At 36.9% G+C, this 15,701-nt stretch overlaps 5 protein-coding genes across 5 annotated transcripts; 3 read left to right on the top strand and 2 right to left on the bottom strand. All coding sequences in view use genetic code 12, as the record gives it.

Moving 5' to 3' along the window:
* Positions 1–1,685: 1,685 nt before the first annotated feature.
* On the top strand, positions 1,686–2,303 carry SPAPADRAFT_62597 (uncharacterized protein; the record flags this gene model as incomplete). The annotated part of the gene is made up of 1 exon (XM_007376710.1): positions 1,686–2,303. The coding sequence occupies one exon, from the start codon at positions 1,686–1,688 to the stop codon at positions 2,301–2,303; it is 618 nt and encodes a 205-aa protein (XP_007376772.1).
* Positions 2,304–3,400: 1,097 nt separating this feature from the next.
* On the top strand, positions 3,401–3,919 carry SPAPADRAFT_62596 (uncharacterized protein; the record flags this gene model as incomplete). The annotated part of the gene is made up of 1 exon (XM_007376709.1): positions 3,401–3,919. The coding sequence occupies one exon, from the start codon at positions 3,401–3,403 to the stop codon at positions 3,917–3,919; it is 519 nt and encodes a 172-aa protein (XP_007376771.1).
* A 352-nt stretch (positions 3,920–4,271) lies between these two features.
* SPAPADRAFT_62595 (uncharacterized protein) lies at positions 4,272–5,035 on the top strand (the record flags this gene model as incomplete). The annotated part of the gene is made up of 1 exon (XM_007376708.1): positions 4,272–5,035. A coding segment is annotated over one exon (670 nt), but the record flags the coding sequence as incomplete, so codon positions are not given.
* A 2,823-nt stretch (positions 5,036–7,858) lies between these two features.
* Positions 7,859–8,371, bottom strand: SPAPADRAFT_141833 (uncharacterized protein; the record flags this gene model as incomplete). The annotated part of the gene is made up of 1 exon (XM_007376707.1): positions 7,859–8,371. One exon carries the CDS (start codon positions 8,369–8,371, stop codon positions 7,859–7,861), a length of 513 nt encoding a protein of 170 aa, XP_007376769.1.
* A 2,502-nt stretch (positions 8,372–10,873) lies between these two features.
* Positions 10,874–11,254, bottom strand: SPAPADRAFT_141939 (uncharacterized protein; the record flags this gene model as incomplete). Its single annotated transcript, XM_007376706.1, has 1 exon — positions 10,874–11,254. One exon carries the CDS (start codon positions 11,252–11,254, stop codon positions 10,874–10,876), a length of 381 nt encoding a protein of 126 aa, XP_007376768.1.
* Positions 11,255–15,701: the final 4,447 nt, after the last annotated feature.

Here is a 15,701-nt window from a genome sequence, read left to right as displayed (position 1 = left end):
GATTTCCAAATTTGGAGTCATTAACGATTGGAATATCTAGAGGGGCAGATCCTAATCGAGTTTACAAAAATAAAAACCCACTGGGTACCACAATCTGTTGTAAGAAGATTGTAATGTTGGAGTATCTATTAGACATCTCCTCCTTTGATTGAATCCACGAAATAGAAAATCAATTGCACCTTTTCAACCGATTTATTCCAAATGTTTCCTGATAGATTTTGAAATAGACTTGCATACCATCGTCATCATTACTAAAGAAATTACTAGATATACAAGACATATGACCTAGGTCAGTTACACTACACAACTATCGTATGTGCTATCGAATAAAGTTCGCGAGGGTATGTGGCCGCTGTGTAGTGAAAGCGTCCTATGTCATATGGATTAGTATATCCCAGTGGAACAAGACCCATTCTGATTGCCTGATCAAGATCTACACAAGTATATCGGTTTACATGATCATGCAAAGCTCCACTAAGAGAAAAATAGTGTCTTTCGAACAAGAAACTATTAGTTAAAACTACAACTGTAACTGTCAACATCAACAAGTGGCCTGGTTAGCTCAATCGGTAGAGCGTTTGACTCTTAAGTTAGACATCAAAAGGTTGCGGGTTCGACCCCCGCATCGGGCTTTCTTTTTATCACTTCTTTCACCTGACTATCTAGATAGTTGCAATAACCATAAATACTTGGTGCATCTGTCAAACAAAGCTCAAGTTTGCAATTTTAATTTTTTTTAATTTTTGGATTTTAAAAAATAAGGTTTTGTTGCACCTTCCCGCAGAAACGTGCATTAAAAATAGAACCAGAAAAGATTATGGAGCTTGCAATTGTATGGTGGACTACACTTGCTGAAAAGGGGAGAAAAATACGTCAGTTTGTTGCAAATAGAAACTTTAATCAAAGTTTATGTGTTTATGTAACCATGGACAATCTCGTTAAACTATGTTGGAGTTATTCAAGACGCAATTGTGGGTAGTTAACTCCACCGCGTTGATGCGGCTGAAGCTGAAATTTTCTTTGCAAAAACACAAACTCAAAGAAGGGAAGGGAGGGGAAGTAGAAAGCAGTCTGGAAACAAAGACACATCAATATCAGAATGATGGCTACAAATCTTAAAGGTTGTAGAAACCAGCTTGTAATGTTTGAGTGAAGATTTTCTCCTGATTCAATAAAATGAAATTGAGTATCACTAGGTAGCTTAGGGTTCCTGAAAATATTCCACAGATTATTTTATTAGTATTTGAGATGAACTCCTCCCTCAGCCTCGTCATGAAATTTAGTATTAAAATTTCTCATATATAGTGGATTCAACTACATCAACCTCTCATTCATAGTTAAGATATTTAAATGTATGTCAAGTTCGTCAATACAAACAATTCACCTGACGATTCCATTTTACCTTGCTCAACAAAACTCCCAGCATCAAAAAAAATTCCCTCCCATTTCCCCACGAGGATAAGGGTTTGATGTTTAATGTGAGGTTTATTTTCTTATAGAAGTGCTGAATCGTAATCTAAATTTAGTCCGAGTTGCTTTTTGTCTCCATAGTGCAGGTCTAAAATAATATTTTCTTTTGGTCATTCGCTTGAAGAACAGCCACTTTTGGCACTAGATACAAGACGTATAAATATGGCTTGAACGTCTTGATAGACTGTGGAGTATGTTTGGAATTATCTACAAATATGGTTAGACAATCATTACATTTTTGCATCATTTTCTTGCTTTTGGTTATACAGTTTGTCAATTCATTTCCAACAATTTACAGAAAAAGTGATATCGCAGATACGGGTGCCTTACAACTTAATAAGTTTTATTTAGCCAAGAGGAGATCACATGGTTCATCTCATAGTTCTTCCTCTCATAGCTCCTCATCCCATAGTTCCTCATCCCATAGCTCTTCATCCCATAGTTCCTCATCCCATAGTTCCTCATCCCATAGTTCCTCATCTCATGGAAGTACTTCTGGTTCTTTTTCCGGCGGTAGCTCTTCTGGATCTGGTAGTTCTATCCGCAAACCAAAAGGAACTACAGGAGATGATTCTGATTCAAGCACCACAAGTCCTAAAGGAAGTACTACTGGCACCAGTAGTGGATGGACAAGTTCAATTAGTTCAAACACATATAGTTGTGGAACCATAGGTGGGGCTAGAAGATGCGGTTATGGCCCATACTATGCCCCAACAGCTGCTGCTGCTGCTGGGTATGGAACTTCCAGATTTTCCAATTCTCTGAGTAGTGCAGCTGCTATTCTGGTTCCTTATGTTAAAATTGCAGTCGCTGTCGGGTTTGCACTTTTGTAAGTTTGTTTATTTATTTGAATTTATAGAAATAGAGTTATTTACAATATTAAGGTGTAGAAACTTTGGCTGTGAATTGAATTTGGGCCAAGAGGTGGTTTTTTTTAGATTATCTAATTTTACGAGATGATGGGAATATCAAACAAGAACCAAGTCAGAATCCCCCTTTCTGGTAATCTGAAAATTCACTTGGTCATGGTTATCTTGCCGCAAATTTAAAATGCGGATGTTTGTCGCAATTTCATGTGTGTGGAGAAAAAGTCATGTCGTTTGGTTAAGTAGGCTGTGTCAAGTCTCTTGGCTGTGCAACGGTTAAATTAAAAAATTGGTCTCGTAAAAATAATTCTCCAGTACTTCACCGGAGTTATCATCAATTCAGAGACTTTGACTGTAGTATTTAGTCAATTTGGTGGCTGAAAGCCATTATGATTATTTTCAAATAACGTGACCATAATAGTTGCTCGGGTCTTAACTTGCACTAAGAAATTTCAACACAATGATTCAACTTTATTCAATGATACGTTATGTATTTAATTTTATCTTGGCAATCGTATTTATGGGTCAATTTTAAGACTCGGACCGGTTGGTTTCCCCACTTTCTCTTGGAATATTACCGGTTTTAAATTATTCTTGCAACAGCTTCATCTTTAAATTCATCATCGCAACAAGGATTATTCCAATGTAGCTTAGTTTGCATTATCTTACATAGATAGACATCTATCGATATCAAAAAGCTACTGTATGTTAGACTCTTAACCTTAAGAAAATTGGACAAGTGCCTAGAGATCTTATCGGCTGTGAAGGATAGTTTTCATTACAATTTCCTGTATTGATCAACCGAGTATCATCGGAGGGGCTGATGATTCACTTTGATCATCTTCCGGTGTTTCCCAGGTGATGGTGTTTTTCTGATGACTATTTTATTGCCGTTTAGAGCTGACAAGGTGGCTGAACCATTATCTCGAGAGTTGCTAATTTATTTTTTGTTGTCATGCCACATGCGATCCGTCTCTATTGATGAAACCTACACGGAATTTTATAAATATGCTGCAAAATAACTCTGATAAGTTTATGATGTTTGTCTCTTAACTACACATACAATGGTTAAACAAACAAACTTTTACTTTATCTTTTTAATTTTTTTCATCGATCTAGTCAAGTCAATTCCCACCGAATACGGCGATAAATCTACTGTTGATCAACACGATATAGTTGAGAAGCATTCGAATGAAGGAAAGGATCGTGTTTATGGATTTGTTAATTATTTAGCAAGGAGAAGAGGTAGTGTTGGCCATAGTTCTTTCGGTGGTGGTTTCCATGGTTCATTTGGAAGTGGTAGTCGTGGTGGTAGTTCTAGTTCAAGCAGTTCCAGTATTAGCTCAGGGTCAAAACCTAAAGGAAACACTGGCAGTACTGGTAGTAGAAATCCAAGCTATTATACTTATGGGTGTGGGGCTCAAAGGTGTGGCTATGGTCCGTACTATGCCCCAACAGCCGCTGCTGCTGCTGCTGGATACGGTACAGCAAAGTACCATAATACCCTGAGCAGTAGTGCTGCTGCAGGTATGCAGATACCGTATGTGAAAATAGCCATTGCAGTTGGATTTACTCTTTTGTGATGTATATTCTATAATAAATACTAAATTATTCCTATTAAAACACAATAATGACCATGGGTTAATCCATGGGAAGTTGCAAAAAAAAAGGGTCCCGAGCCAACCGGGCGAAGCAATTAGGTTTCCATATCTTAATTGTATGAAGAAAGTTAGCATTGTTGATTGGCAGCATTTCAAGACATTTTTGAACCTGCAATTATCGTTTATTGTTACCATATGTGTTTTAAGAATAAGGTTGGATCATCGATATCGGTTAAGTAGGCTGTGTTATTTTTTAATAAGTGCCAAGCCTCAATTGTGCGTCGGTTGAAACAAAAAGAAAAATTAATCTCGTAAAAAACTCTAAATCAAACCACAGGGTTCAAGATGCACTTGATCAACACTTTAACATGTTTCATATTCGCTAGCACGATAACTGGCTTGATAATACCCAATGATGTCGACGATTCACATCCAAAATACCATGATGAAGTGCAACAAAGTCCTTCAGACGTCAAGGTCTTTGAATTAGTAAATGGGGCATATTTAGAAAAGAGACGAGGCGGTTTTAGGTCATCTGGTAGTTCTATTTCCAGTAGTTCTTCATCTGGCGGTAGCACTAAAGGTGGTTCTACATCCGGCAGTACCTCATCTGGCGGTAGCACTAAAGGTGGTTCTACATCCGGCAGTACCTCATCTGGCGGTAGCACCAAAGGTGGTTCTACATCCGGTACTTCCTCTGGTTCGAGGGTAGGACTGAATTCGTATGCATATCAATGTGGAGCTGTATCTGGGAGACATACCTGTGGGTATGGTCCGTATTATGCACCTACTGCTGCAGCTGCTGCTGCTGGCTATGGTACTGCTAGATATCACGGATTAAGAAATACAACTAGTCAAACCAATTCAACAGAGACGTCTAAACCTGAGCTGTCGTCGTCTGTATCAGAGAGTGCTACACCTGCAACCACCAGTACGTCAACGAAAAAAAGTAATGGTGGTATGACTTTGGGTTTGCCTTCGTACGGAACAATACTTCCCATAGTTTTTGCATTAATATAGACAAGTCTTATATATTCAATCTCACCTCAATGTATCCTTATAGTAAAACAGATAATTGAAAAGATACATCAAGTAGCCAAAAAAAATAAAATTATATCGACAACTGCAGGACTCGAACCTGCGCGGGCAAAGCCCAAAAGATTTCTAATCTTTCTCCTTAACCACTCGGACAAGTTGCCTAATTTAATTTTCGAGATTTCAGATTTTTCATCACATGCAGTAGATCCAAACTCAATGTAATGTTCTATATTTCGAGTTTACTACATGGACTAATCATCTGAATCTATCCTAATATGGGTTTGTCGCCAGATAAAATTACTCTATGGTATATTCAAAGCCACGTGATGCTTTAATGTTGGATTTTTACTGTATTAATCTGCTTTCGCATATGGAACAGGCCAATGCTGGGCGTTTGGTATAGAATTAGAGAAAAATTGCAATAAATTTGCAACAAATGTTCCCAGAAACGAACCAAGCTTGACTAAACCGAATTAGACAAAAGTGGATGCACACTTTCTGACGTTAGTTAACAAACACCACTCACGATAAGATTGGTTGCAGTGTGCGATTTTACAAATAGCTACAATGCTGGCTGCCACAATACAGACTGTATACCAGCATGCTACCACATGAACAGTTGAAGTACGTAAACTGGTGATTTTCAGCAGCAGACCACTCACATCATCACAGAGCACGCACAGCCAACACCGTTCTTAGCTATATTGCCACTATTGCCTAGAAAACGACGTCCCTGTTGCGTGTTTTCTAAAAATGCAAACCTCATCGCATCACATCGCAATGGTACAAAAAAAAATGTTAGTGAAAAAAAATGCCATTAGTTTTACAACCAACTTTCATTTAACAAGTTTACTCATCTCCAATGAATAATCAAATCACATTGAGCTTGGATCAGTGTGAACTCTTGTATGCAGAGTACAAGAAACAATATCCGTTAAAGAAATTACCCGATTCATGCAAATTCAACAAGTCATCTACCATAAACGAGAACTTGAACAATTTGGCAACATTCGCATTAGACCCAACTTTAGCCAGTTACTACTCGTACAAGTCCGTGTTTTTAGAGTTAGTGGCCAGATGGATCAATCGCACTGACGCATTTGAACACGAATACAACAGAATTCACCAGTCAAGCAATACAATTCACGGCTCTATTGTATTGTTGGCATTGTCTAAATTGCTTGGGATTTGTCCTGAACATTTGAACCTTTACGAATACTTTTTACAGGAAGTGGATTTCTTCACCAAATTACAAGAAACTACCCCAAGCCCACTTGAATTAGAATCAATATTACTTGCATTTTATAGAACGTTGAAATTTGACACCCACAGATTCAAATCACTAGTTAAACCAAATGTGTTGTACAGCATCATAAGGTTGGACTCCCAGTACAACGTGGCAAAGTATTTGGCCATTCAAATCATTTCAATTTACTTACAAGCATCAGAATCATCCAAGAACAAGATGATCAAGACCCATATTGGAGATGACAAATTAGTGTCTCAGTACGAAGGTGATACCATCGACTTTTCCTTCATTTCCTTGTTGGAAGCCAAGAGAATAGCAAATTATTTAAGTTTGCCTCAACAGGATGTTACCGTGGGTACAAAAACCATAGCAATACCACCAGAAGAGTTGTCTCCTATGATCACATCGGTATGTGGGGTCTTAGTTCCTAAGTTATTGTTATCACATTCTATTCCCGACTCATCTGAAACCAACTTGTTTGTTCCAACTAAAGGCTCTGTCGAAGTATTGAGGAAATTGGCCCAGAATATCCAAATAAACAAACCAGTGATGTTGTATGGGAAAGCAGGTGCTGGTAAGACATTCTTGATCAACCAATTGGCAAACTTTATGTCATACAACGATTCAATAGTCAAGATTCATCTTGGTGAACAAACCGATGCCAAGTTATTGTTAGGTACATACGCATCAGGAGACAAACCAGGGACTTTTGAATGGAGAACCGGGGTATTAACCTCAGCTGTTCAAGAAGGTAAATGGGTTTTCATTGAAGATATTGACAAAGCGCCAACCGAAGTATTGTCTGTGTTGTTAACATTATTGGAAAAACGAGAATTGAGTATTCCTTCAAGAGGTGAGGTAATCAAGGCCAAGAATGGGTTCCAATTGTTTTCCACTATTAGAACTGGCAATGATTCCAGGAAGGAAAGTATCCCTGATTTGATTGGTATGAGATTATGGGAATTGATTAAAGTGGATGTGCCTAATGAAGTTGATTTAAAGAATATCTTGATAACTAAATACCCATTGCTTTCGAAGTTAATTGTTCCATTCATCAAATGTTATAATGAAATCATGAGAATTTATTCCCTTACTTCGTTTATCACTTTGAATAAAGGGTCCCATCCAAGAATAATATCGTTTAGAGACTTGATGAAGTTTTGTGGCAGATGTAATAACATGCTTGTATCCCAAGGTATAACCCAACCAGACCAACTATTAGAATCAACCATTTATGACAATATTTTTGCCGAAGCAATTGATTGTTTTGGAAGTGCATTGACGGAACAAGCAGCATTAGCCCCTTTGATCAATGTCATTGGTGAAAGTTTAGAAATCCCCACTTCGAGAATTCATTTGTTTTTAACCAAGCACGTACCTTTATTTATGAATGATGACGACACTTTAAGAATTGGAAGAGCAGTATTGAAAAAGAAGACTTCAGTCAAAGCTAAACCTAGTGCTGGCTCATTCGCCAGAACAAATCATTCTCTTAGGTTAATGGAACAAATTGGGGTTGCAATAGATATGGTGGAACCAGTGCTTTTAGTTGGTGAAACCGGTACCGGTAAAACGACCGTGGTCCAACAAGTAGCAAAATTAATGAATAAGAAGTTAACTGTCATTAATGTATCTCAACAAACTGAAGCTGGGGATTTGTTAGGTGGATACAAACCCGTGAATACCAAGACCATTGCTATACCTATCCAAGAATCATTTGAAACTATATTTATTGCTACGTTTTCCGAAAAGAAGAATGAAAAGTTTTCCAAAGTGTTATCAAAGTGTTTCAATAAGGGCCAATGGAAGAATGTGATTAAGTTATGGCGAGAAGCTTTGAAGATGGCCAAGGATATTTTGAATACTGAATCTGAGCCTGAGGATGAAGGCGAATCCAGACCAAGAAAGAAGAGAAAGTTAAAGTCATTGGAAAAGTCAGTATTAATGGACAAATGGTTGGAATTTGAAAACTCAATTAAAGAATTTGAATTGCAGTCTTCGACCTTGGACAATTCTTTTGTGTTTAGTTTTGTGGAAGGTTCTTTGGTCAAGGCAGTGAGAAATGGTGATTGGTTACTTTTGGATGAATTGAATTTAGCCACTTCTGATACCTTGGAAAGCATTGCTGATTTGCTTGCTGATACCATCGAACAAAGATCAATCTTGTTGACTGAAAAGGGAGATGTTGAATCTATAAAAGCCCATCCTGATTTCAGAATCTTTGGTTGTATGAATCCTTCTACCGATGTTGGTAAGAGAGATTTACCTTTGAGTATTCGTTCAAGATTCACCGAACTTTACGTTCATTCTCCAGATAGAGATATCCAAGATTTGCTTGCCATTATTGATAAATACATTGGAAGATATGCTGTCGGTGATGAATGGGTTGGAAATGATATTGCTGAATTGTACTTGCAAGCCAAATCTCTTTCCGAAACAAACAAAATCGTTGATGGTGCTAACCAGAAACCTCATTTCAGTATACGTACCTTAACAAGAACTTTGGTTTATGTTTGTGATATAGTATCAATCTATGGATTAAGAAGATCACTTTATGAAGGATTCTCAATGTCGTTTTTAACTTTACTTGACAGAAAATCTGAAGATATTCTTAAACCATTGATCGAGAAGTACACCATTGGAAGACTCAAGAATGCCAACTCAGTCATGAAACAAACACCACCAACTCCAGCTAGCGGTGATTACGTTCAGTTTAAACACTATTGGATGAAACATGGTCCTGAAGAAGTTGTGCCACAACCACAATATATCATCACTCCATTCGTTGAAAAGAATATGCTTAATCTTGTCCGTGCTACTGCCGGAAGAAGATTCCCTGTATTGATTCAAGGTCCAACATCCACAGGTAAAACAAGTATGATTAATTATCTTGCTAGTATCACCGGTCATAAGTTTGTCCGTATCAATAATCACGAGCATACTGATTTACAAGAATATTTGGGTACGTATGTGTCGAATTCTACTGGGAAATTAGTATTCAAAGAAGGTGTATTGGTGGAAGCTTTACGTAAGGGTCACTGGATTGTATTGGATGAATTGAATCTTGCCCCTACTGACGTTTTGGAAGCCTTGAATAGATTGCTTGATGACAATAGAGAATTGTTCATCCCCGAAACACAAGAAATTGTGAGACCACATCCTGATTTCATGTTGTTTGCCACCCAAAATCCTCCAGGATTATACGGTGGTAGAAAAGTATTGTCACGAGCATTCAGAAATAGATTTTTGGAGTTGCATTTCGATGATATTCCTCAGGACGAATTGGAAATTATTTTGAAAGAAAGGTGCCAGATTGCTCCTTCTTATTGTAAGAAGATTGTCGAAGTTTATCGCCAGCTTTCTATTCAACGTCAATCCACAAGATTGTTTGAACAAAAGAATTCGTTTGCCACATTGAGAGATTTGTTTAGATGGGCATTAAGAGATGCGGTGGGGTATGAAGAACTTGCCGCTAATGGGTACATGATCTTAGCTGAAAGAGTCAGAAAGGAAGATGAAAAGGATGTAGTCAAGAAAACTCTTGAAAAGGTCATGAAGGTTAAGCTAGACATGGATGCTTATTACAAGAACTTGGAAATTGAAGAGATTTTCAACAGTGATTCTACCATTGTGTGGACAAAGGCCATGAGAAGATTGGCAGTGTTGGTATTCACTTCTATCAAATACAACGAACCTTTACTTTTAGTTGGTGAAACAGGTTGTGGTAAAACTACAGTTTGTCAAGTTATTGCCAAGTTCTTGGGTAAGGAATTGGTTACAGTCAATGCTCATCAAAACACCGAAACTGGTGATTTATTAGGTGCCCAAAGACCTGTACGTCATAAGTTGGAAACTCAAAGTAATTTGATTAAGGATTTACTTGAGTTGTTTGAAAGAATGAATATTGAAACACCTAAAGATTTTACCTTGGATAATCTTTTACAAACATTCAATGGCTTAGAAGTTCCTGAAGAATATGGTGAACTCGTGGAAAGAATCAAAACCGGGAAAAAGAACTCGACATTACTTTTCGAGTGGTGTGATGGTCCATTAATCAGAGCCATGAAGGAATCTGATTTTTTCTTGTTGGATGAAATTTCATTAGCTGATGATTCAGTATTGGAAAGGTTGAACTCAGTATTGGAACCAGAAAGAAGCTTATTATTGGCTGAAAAAGGTACTGATGATGCATTCATAACTGCCAATGCTGGTTTCCAATTTTTAGCTACTATGAATCCTGGTGGTGACTATGGTAAGAAGGAACTTTCTCCTGCATTACGTAATAGATTTACTGAAGTGTGGGTACCATCAATGGAAGATTTCAATGATGTTAAACAAATTGTCGACTCAAAACTTAAACATAAGGAACTCACCGCTGCTATTGTTTCATTCTCGGAATGGTTCGCTAGAAAGTTTGGTGGTGGGAATACTAATAACGGTGTTATTTCCTTGCGTGATATCTTAGCATGGACGGAATTTATCAATTCCTGTGATGATCTGGTTACTCCACATGCTGCGTTATTTCATGGTGCTTCCATGGTGTTTATCGATGCTTTAGGTACCAACAACACCGCATATTTAGCAGAAAATGAATCAAGATTGCAAAGTATCAAGAACCAATGTATTGAACAACTTACAACTTTTGCAGATTACGACTTGACTGAATATTCTACTACCAACTTTAAAGTGACATCTACTGATAACGTACTTTCCGCTGGATTATTTTCAATTCCGGTTGTGCAAGCATCTAATAACAAATCATTCAATTTACAAGCTCCTACTACTGCATCCAATGCCATGAGAGTTATCCGTGCCATGCAAGTCCATAAGCCAATCTTGTTAGAAGGTAGTCCTGGGGTCGGTAAGACCAGTTTAGTCACTGCATTAGCCAATGCTACTGGTAATCCCTTGGTACGTATTAATTTGTCAGAACAAACTGATTTAGTTGATTTGTTTGGTTCAGATGCTCCTGCAGAAGGTGGAAAAGCTGGTGAATTTGTGTGGAGAGATGCTCCATTCTTGAGAGCCATGCAACGAGGTGAATGGGTCTTATTGGATGAAATGAATTTAGCATCTCAATCAGTATTGGAAGGGTTGAATGCATGTTTGGATCATCGTGGTGAAGCCTACATTCCAGAATTGGACAAGTCGTTCAAGAGACATCCAAAGTTTACTGTGTTTGCTGCTCAAAATCCTCAATACCAAGGTGGTGGAAGAAAAGGGTTACCTAAATCGTTTGTCAATCGTTTCACTGTGGTTTATGTGGACACATTAAAGTCCTTTGATCTTAACATGATTTCCCAACATTTGTATCCTACTGTTGATAAAGATGAATGTTCCAAGTTGATTCAATTCATGTCAAAATTAGAAGAGGAAGTTATTACTAAGAAGCTCTGGGGATCTTCTGGAAGTCCATGGGAATTCAATTTACGTGATTCGTTAAGATGGTTGGATTTGTACACTTCCAAGAACATTAGTCAGGATATTTCGCTTGGTGATTTCATTGACATGATTATCTGTCAAAGATTTAGAAGCGTGGACGATAGAAAACGTGCCAGAAACTTGTTCATTTCCATATTCGACGGTTTAACCAAAAGGGATAATTATTTCTTCATGGCCGAATCATATATCCAAAGTGGCGGTGCTTTGATTTCCAGAAATGAAATCATTCAGAATGTCAGCGGGAACAATCTCTTGCCTTTACAATGTAACTTTCAAGTATTGGAAACCACATTCAGATGTATTAGCAACAATATTCCTTTGATTTTAACTGGTCCTACCAATGCTGGAAAGACTGATTTAATTAGATTTGCAGCAAGTGTGATTGGTGCCAAGCTTGATGAATTTTCCATGAATAGTGATGTTGACTCCATGGATATTTTAGGTGGTTATGAACAGGTTGACTTGTCGAGACAAATTAATGCATTGATTAGTGAAGTTGACACTATTGTTGGTGATTTAGTAGTTAATAATCTTCGTGTTGTATCTGAACAACAGGTTTTAGCTAAATCGTTGGAATTATTGGAACATACAGACAAGGAAACCGTAACCACTGAAAACTTTGAAACATTCCATCAGCTTATTAAAGAATATTCCAAATTATGTTCATTCCCTGAAGTTCGAAACTTATCAGAAAAATCAGATAAGTTATTGCAAAAGATTCAACAAGAAAAGAGTGTTAAATTTGAATGGTTTGATGGGTTATTAGTTCAAGCAGTGGAGAAAGGAAACTGGTTAGTATTGGACAATGCTAACTTGTGTAGTCCTTCAGTATTAGACAGATTGAACTCGTTATTGGAAACCAACGGAAGCTTAATCATCAATGAATGCAGTTTGCAAGATGGTCTGCCTCGAGTTCTTGCCCCACATCCTAATTTCAGATTGTTTTTAACTATGGATCCAAAGTATGGTGAATTATCAAGAGCTATGAGAAACAGAGGTATTGAAGTATATGTGGAATCATTAGAAAATAGATCTACTGAATTTGATCGAGAATTACTTGGTATTAAACCCGCTAGTGAATCATTAGAAGAACAAATTGAATTGTTGGAAGTCAAGGACGAAAGGAGAGTACCTACTTCAACTTATGACTTTTCCAAAGATACCCGTGCTTATCCATTTAGTTTAATTGATGATGTGGAAAAGTCTGGGGATACATTTAGTTCATTATGGAGTATGATTCCATTATGTGATTTGTCATTTGTGAATAACTGGAAGAACATTGTTGAAACCAGTTCAGAATTTGACAAGACAAGTAAGAACATATGCCATGAACTTTATCAAAGATTGCAATTTTTCTTGAATAGTTCATTATATTCAAAGGTTAGTGAATTGTATAACCAAGCTGGTGAAACTTCTACTGAAATAATCGGCAAGAACATCCAAAAGTTCCAATCACCACACCCATTAGTCAATGCTTATTTGGTATCGTCAATCGCTAAAGATCACGTTACAACCACTACATATGAACCAACTATGTTGTACGAAGTCATTTCAGGAATTTTACAAATGGAAAGAAGATTAAAGAAACTTGAGCTGAATGCCATGGATAAGAAGCTTCATGATTTAACATACTTGGAAAAGTCAGCTGCTTTTGTTCTTGGAAGAAACATCAAGACTCCACCAAGATTAACAATTTATCAATTCATCAAACAAGTGTATGAATTTGTATTATCTACCTTTTTGGAGAGTGTTAATAAAGAGTTGTTTACTGAAATTGTCTACCGTCCAATTCATGAACTTATTTTACTTTGGAATAGTATGATCGAAACTGCACAAGTTCAAAACGAAGCTAAATTGAGAGTTTATCAAGAATTAATAACTAAATGGAGTGAACAGTATGCAGCTACTATCCAAACAGACGTATTGGAATCTGCTATTAAATCATTTGGTAATGACTTGGTGTTGACTACTGGTGTTTCAATGAATAAGATTTGGGAACACAGAAGAGGAACATATCCACAAACAATTGAATCCTGGAATTATATGAGGAGATTGACTACATTGATGGAAGATTTTGATTTGGTTGCCAAGCAACAATTCCATGAATCTAAAGAAGCAGTTGCTGGTCTTGGTCAGTTTATTATTGACTTTTACTACTCCATTCTTGAAGGAACCTATGGTGATGATGAGATTGAAAACATCTTTGGTAAACTTGAAAATGGTATTGCTGAATTAAAGTCAGTTTCTGATTCATTCCTTAATAAGCGTCAAAAGAGCTATTCAGATGAATTCACAAGTATTTCTAACTTCATAGAAGCAAACGAATTGGTGAGTTCTAACAATAACAGAGAGGATTTGCTCAAGTTATACACTTTCTCAAACAAGTCAATGTTGTCATTAGTTAAGACAGAAAAATTTGATCCATATCCTAAGATATTTGATAGTTTATGGTATTCAGAATCAGGAGAATCTAAATCAAGGATCCCAGGATTATTTTCAAGTGAATTAATTACATCCCTTTTGAAGAAGTCACTACAAATTAACCAAACTTCAGGTAAGGTTCTTGATCAAACTAATGCTGATGTGAAAGAAATTTCCAAAGCGATCGTGGAGTATTCTCCTAGTATCTTACAGGATCAAAAACAAGTGTTTAATAAGTTGTTATTGTCATGGTTTAATAAGATCTTGGAAGTTCATATTGATTCTGATGTTGTCAACATGTTAGAGGAAGATTTGACCAGTGCTACTAAGCTATTGGACATTTTAGATTCTGAAGTTGCACAAATTTTTGAAAAGTATTTGATTCCATCGTTGGTTATATCATCCAATGCCACTGATTTGCAATCTATGGGTAAAGCCTGGATTATGTTTTCATGTGGGTTAATCCAATTATATGTTCCTAGTTCACCATATGATCCAGCAATTAGAGAATACGTTGTGTTTAAAGTGTATGAAGAACAAAAGAAATTTGCTGAAGAATTAGTAACAAGTTGGAGGAATGTTGCCAAAGTTACCAGTGGTGATGATGAAAAATTAGTAGAAACTACCTTGAGTTGTGATTTGCAATTGCCTTCCAAGCCGAAGGTATTCCGTGAACAAACTACCTCAATTGATAATTTATTTGAAGAATGGAAAGCATTCATGGATTCAAGTATCAGCGCTCAAGCAATTGAATCTTTGTACAATTCCGCAGTGGAGTTTTCAGATATGTCCAAGAAAATGTCTACTATTTTCCAAAACAATGCTTCTCAATTCATGATGAGGCTTAACCTGAACTATACTTTATATTCTGATTTGAATGATATTCTCTCTGGTTACATATTTGGATTGAAGCTTGGTTTTGATTTGGTGAATAGTCCAAATTCTGATTCATATCAAGAAGAGTGGTCGATTGATGTTTGTGAGTTTAGCAATTTTGAATCAGTCTCAGCCACATTCCCTTCAGTCAAGCAATTGGTTAAGAGGATTGGTGTTGATTCGCCTGTGGCTGAATTTATCATGAGTTATTTTATGAAGTTAAGTTTTGTTCATATTGACAACAGAGCCGATGGAATTTTCCAAGATACTCTTCAAACATTGTATTATAGATGGTCACTTAGAAGAATCAAAGAAGAAAAGGAAAACGTTCAAAAGGGTAGTTTGTATAAGTATACTGATCCAGATGAAGACATTGAAGGTGATTTCAAGAAATTGTTCCCTGATTTTGAAGATGTCATGACTATTGATGGAAGTACAAAGAAGAACCAAAGCTTTGAAGATATTTATGAAAACATTGCCTCTACCTATATCAAGGAATTCTTGCATAAGGAAAAGGCCAATTTGAATGATCTCGTTGAAGAAGGTTCTGAATTGGTGTTGCATTTGTCCAAGTATAAACAAGATTTGAGAACTTCGGCCAACAATGCTTCGATTTTGTCGTCATTAGTCAATTCATTGTCAAAGGGATCCTCCAAATTTACTGCTCCATCAGAATTCAATTTCTACCAAGAGAGTAATCCAAATGAAGTTAAACGAGCTATTGTGATTATGTCGGGA

The sequence above is a fragment of the Spathaspora passalidarum genome (genome assembly GCF_000223485.1).
Source record: "Spathaspora passalidarum NRRL Y-27907 unplaced genomic scaffold SPAPAscaffold_6, whole genome shotgun sequence".
Taxonomy (NCBI): domain Eukaryota; kingdom Fungi; phylum Ascomycota; class Pichiomycetes; order Serinales; family Debaryomycetaceae; genus Spathaspora; species Spathaspora passalidarum.
The sequence above is the reverse complement of the archived record's forward strand: the minus strand, read 5'-3'. Positions and strand labels throughout refer to the sequence as shown.